Here is a 4,635-nt window from a genome sequence, read left to right on the forward strand (position 1 = left end):
GGCCCAAGCAGGTAACAAAGGCCACTTTTCCAGGGACCTCCCTAGTCAGAAGTGTGGTGCAGGTTGGGCAGCAGCAGAGGCGCTGTCCTTCCTGAAGCCACGGAGAGTTCCCAGGGCGGTCCCCAACTCAGAAAGGGCCAAGTGGACTGGGGCCATAACCATGCTCAGGCTCTTCTCCCAAGGGCAGATGGAAAGATAAACAGAAGTAGGCTCAGTCCAAAATATCTTTTATATACATGGTTTATTCCTCCCGACCCCCATGTTGCAAACCCAGCCTCAGCCGCCCTCCCAGCTTGGACCTGCCCACCACCAACTCTCGCAGGGGCCTCTTCTCTTAGGACTGGATCTCTGGAGGTGAGGTGGGGGAAAGGAGAGTGCCCTAGCACAGGGTGGTTCCCCTGTGCCCTCAGCCCCCACCCTCCAAGGGAGAAAGGAGGCGGGAGGGAGGAAGCACAGAACTGGGGATTGAATACTCAAGAAGCTACAAGATAGAAGGCAAAAGTAGAAAGCTCTGGGGAAGGGGGGAGCAAGGAGGGACCAAGGCCAGATCCCGCCCCCCCGCCCTATGGGGGCATGGCGATCCCAGGACTCAGAGGGGCAAGGAGTGGGACTGGAGAAAGAAGAAGGATGGGGGAGTGGAGGAGCCCAAGGATGGTCCTACCCTGACTTGGACTCCTGGGCACAGGACAAACGAGGCCCAAGGAGCCCCTGCACTGGGCGATGCACGGGCCAATCAAGACCTACAGCTTGGTCAGGTCCAGCTTCAGCTTGTAGGGTGGGGGGCTGTCCCCAAAGGCATGCGACGGGGGAGGATAGAGGGGCCAGTCTGGCTCTACCATGAAGCCCTTGTGCTGCTCCAGGGTCAGGGGCTGCAGGGGGAGGAAGAGGGAGGGAGGGAGGGCTACTGAGCCCCCACCCTGCCAAGGCTCCTTCCCACCCCGATCTCAGGTCACCCCAGCTAAGGACTGGCATTACCCACCCCCAACTTGATAAGGAAGTAGAGCAAGTTGCCCAGTGTCACACAAGGAGTCAGGCAGCCCAATTCAGGGCCAAGGAGTGGCCCTTCTCCCACCCCTTCACCAGGTCCCACCCACCTGGAACTTGAGGTGCTGGCCAGGTGCGGTCACCAGTGTGGAGCAGCTCAGCCACAGCATCACCAGCACGGACAGGAAGAGGCAGCAGGCCAGGATCCAGCGAGGGAGCCCCGAGCGCCTGACCAGCCCAGAAGGTAGGCTCAGCGGTTCCAGTGGGCTTTGGGAGACCTTCCCCTCCAGCTACACTCCCATCCCCCCGCCCAGGGCCCTGCCACCCACCGGGACATGCAACTGAGGAAGTCGTTGTCCTGCAGCTCATCAGATTCCACCTTGGCCTTACTGCTGGTCTTGACTCGAATCTTGGCCTTCCTTACCTTGTCCAAGGGGCCTACGGGGTCTGAGAGACAGGTCATCTCTTAGTGGCCCCCAGGCCTTCCCCAAGAGACCATTGCAGCCAGGAGAGGAGAAAGGAGACCAGGACCTAAGGCAATGTGGCACGGAGTCCTGGAATAGATCAGAACCCTGGGAAATGGACCGTGGCATCCTAGGAAATTGACCATGGAACCGGGGAGCCCTAGGAGTTGGACCACAGAACCTAAGAAGATGAATCACAAAACCCTGGGAGACAGACCATGGAACCTTTGGAGGTAGACCTGGGAAGCCTGGGAGAGGGATTTTGAATCCCCAGAAGAATCACAGAACCCTGGAGATGGACTGTGGAATCCTGGGAAACAAACCACAGAATCATGGGAGATGGATCATAGAACCCTGGAAGATGGACCAAGGAACCCTAAGAGTTGAGAGATGAAATCCCAGGGTTCATTTGCCACTAGGATTCCTTATGGCAGTGGAGCTACCTGTGGAAGGAACATTGGTCTAGCCTTGGACCTTACCCACGTGCACCTCCAAGGCCTCAGGGTGGGATCCCCGCCAGGTCACCTCTACTCGTTGCAGACGGGCCCCCTCGTGCCCCAGGCTCTCTACCACAGGCTGGGTCTGGGTTGGGAACAAGACAGCACAGAAGAGCCATTTAGAAAGGCACCACCTTGGCCCTGGGAAGCACATCTCTGTGTCCCCTCTAGGTTACATTGTCCCATGCCCAGTTGACCCATAGTTCCACGATGCCGAGGGAACCCTTCTGTGGGGGCTGTGGTTCCCTGCTGCTGCAGGCATCCCAATGCAGACCCAATCCTTTAGCTCCTGAAGTAGGAACGCTACCTAGATCAATAGAATCACGGGGATTGGATGAGAGATGGTCACATGACCCAGCCAGGGCCAATCAGAGTAAGTCTCCATCGAGTTAAAACTTCAGAGATGTTATACCCTAGCCCTCTGGCATCTACCATCAGGGGGGAAGAGCTTTCCTGGGACTACAACCACCACAAAGGGAGGCGGACTCAAGAGGGGAGTGAGACAGTGAAGCCCTGAATCTAGCTGGGTCCAAACATTGATCACCCGAGGACTTTGCATCCCATGAGCCAACAGCCAATGCATCCCACCTTCTTAACCCGACCACCCACCTACCGCACTGGCACCGCCCCGGCCAGACCCCTCACCTGGAACACCACCACCTTCCCGTTGTCGGTCTGCAGGTAGTACGTCCAGGTGGAGGAGACAAAGCCTTGGGCTGAGTTGACAAGGTCATTGCAGAGGGTGGAAAACAAGTCCAAGAGCGAAAGAGCTCCACTTGGAGCTTCCAGGACCTTTCTCTGCCAAGGGGAGACCCAAGCCATAGACATGTCACCAAGGTAGGGGAGTGAGCTGAGAGAGTTCACTGGGACCGGAATTTGCTAAGTGGTTTGGGGCATTGGGGCTTGATGCCATGAACGTGGTATTTGGCTTGCTGTTGCCCTTGGAGAAGGGGATTGCCCTCTCTGAGCCCTAAAATGGGGATGATTCTCTTCCATCGTAGGGTTGTTATGAGAGTTCAGTTAAACGATGGCACAGCACCAATGTGTAATACATGGTAGCTGCTGTTATTAAAAATTTCACATCCTCACTCTTATTTTGACAGCATCAGGAGAGAATTCAGAACAGGAAGGAATGATATAGTACAGCGTGCTTTTGCGAACAATGAAGGCCTGGAGTGGGTGGAGGAAAATGGGTGAAGGTGAGGAGGTTTCTGGGCAATCTTAGTTCAGGGGTCTCTGGCTGTGATAAGTGGTTTCCTGTGCCTTAGTTTCCCCTAACACAGTGTTTCCTAGACTCACTCATGGACGTGATGGGTGAGCAGTTATCTCTCCCTGGGGTAGGGGAATAGCTCCTCCCTGAAACTCAGCTCTGAGGGGTCCCCCCCCCATGACAGTGACCACCTGTTCACCAAAAGGAAAGTGCTTAGACCAGCACCTGGCATACAGCAGGGGCTCAACAAAGTTAGCTCTGATAACACTGAAGATGGGTGAGGTGAGGCATGCTCACAGCCTTAAATCCTAGGTCTTGCCCAGCCCTAACTATGTGACCTTGGGCAGTTCCTTTGTGGGCATGAAATGAGAGTGACTTGCACTGTCCCAGGTGCCTCTAGGTGGCTTGAGGAATTTGAGATAGGCTGTTTTGGGGCCTGGACCAGGACCAATGACTGATAAGCACGAGCTGTTTTCTGCCATTTACTCCTTGTACGGTGGTGGGAGGGGAGGGTCCTTCTCATATCACAGAGATGATTACTGAGGCTTGAGGCAAGACAAGACTCCATCCAGAATCCCTAGTAAGCCCAGAATGGATGACAGAGCCTGGGAGACTCAAGACATGAGTGCGGATTTAGGGAGGAGAGAAAGGAATGGGGATGTTCCCAGGGCCACAAGTGGGAGGCTGCCCACCTTCTGTTCTGGTTCAGGCTCAGGTTCAGGCTCCGGCTCCGGGTTCTGACTCCAGCAGCCCTCGCTGCAGGCCTGCTGCTCTGTCTCCTTCACATAGGCCTCCACACACGCTGGGGGTGGTAGGAGGTGGGGACGGGGCAGGAGGGGGTGACTAGGGAGTGACCCCTTCCCAGGCCACCTTGCCCCACCCTGGCCACTACACCACACACACATCCCACCCCACCCCACCCCCACTGCCCCTGGCCCTCACCTGCTTCACACTCAGTCTGGGTGGCGTTAGGCTTGGAGCTCCTTGCCACAAATCGGCAGATGGAGAAGAGGCGGCAGCCACGCTCACAAGCACTGATCAGGACAGCCCTGTCATACTCATTGGGGGACTCAGAAGGGTCCTCCTCCTCCAGCTCTGCCTGGGAGAGGGGACATGGGGTTCAGGCCAGGGGGAGGGGTAGTGGGAGGTTTGCACTGGAAGCACAGGCTCAGAGCAGGAGATAGAAGATTTGTTGTTCTCTCCCTCCTCCTCCCTTCCCCCTCACCCCCCACCACTGCCCAGATCCAGAGTGATTGAGGTGGGGAGGGGAAGGCTAATATTAGTAGGGCTTCTTAGCACTGAGGAAAGGAGAGGGGAATGGACGGTGGAGGACACTGGATTTGGGCAATGGTTGTAAAATGGATGAGTTGGAGAGAAATGCTTCTCCCTCCCCACCCTACCCCACGCCAAGGCTTCACGGGAGGAAGACAGAGATTGAGGGGAATTCTCAGGTCTGAGGAAGGAGGGAGGAGGTAAGAGG

The 4,635-nt window shown here is 56.4% G+C and overlaps 1 protein-coding gene across 3 annotated transcripts in view; it reads right to left on the reverse strand.

Annotated features, from left to right (window-relative positions):
* Nucleotides 1-222: 222 nt before the first annotated feature.
* TMEM59L (transmembrane protein 59 like) overlaps nucleotides 223-4,635 on the reverse strand; it is a 4,682-nt gene continuing 269 nt past the window's right edge. Inside the window, exons 2-8 of one of the 3 annotated variants that reach the window (XM_082707196.1) lie at nucleotides 4,098-4,358; nucleotides 3,848-3,957; nucleotides 2,591-2,743; nucleotides 1,928-2,030; nucleotides 1,314-1,431; nucleotides 1,095-1,212; nucleotides 223-869 (exon numbers count right to left, since the gene is read on the reverse strand). In XM_082707196.1, coding sequence (XP_082563322.1) covers nucleotides 741-869; nucleotides 1,095-1,212; nucleotides 1,314-1,321 — 255 coding nt within the window. In that variant the 5' untranslated portion in view covers nucleotides 1,322-1,431; nucleotides 1,928-2,030; nucleotides 2,591-2,743; nucleotides 3,848-3,957; nucleotides 4,098-4,358 and the 3' untranslated portion in view covers nucleotides 223-740. Of the gene's footprint in view, nucleotides 870-1,094; nucleotides 1,213-1,313; nucleotides 1,432-1,927; nucleotides 2,031-2,590; nucleotides 2,744-3,847; nucleotides 3,958-4,097; nucleotides 4,429-4,635 lie in introns of all 3 variants that reach the window. The other 2 variants (XM_082707198.1, XM_082707197.1) reach the window with 2 other exon arrangements.

This window comes from Mustela nivalis (assembly GCF_964662115.1).
Source record: "Mustela nivalis genome assembly, chromosome: 1".
Lineage (NCBI taxonomy): Eukaryota > Metazoa > Chordata > Mammalia > Carnivora > Mustelidae > Mustela > Mustela nivalis.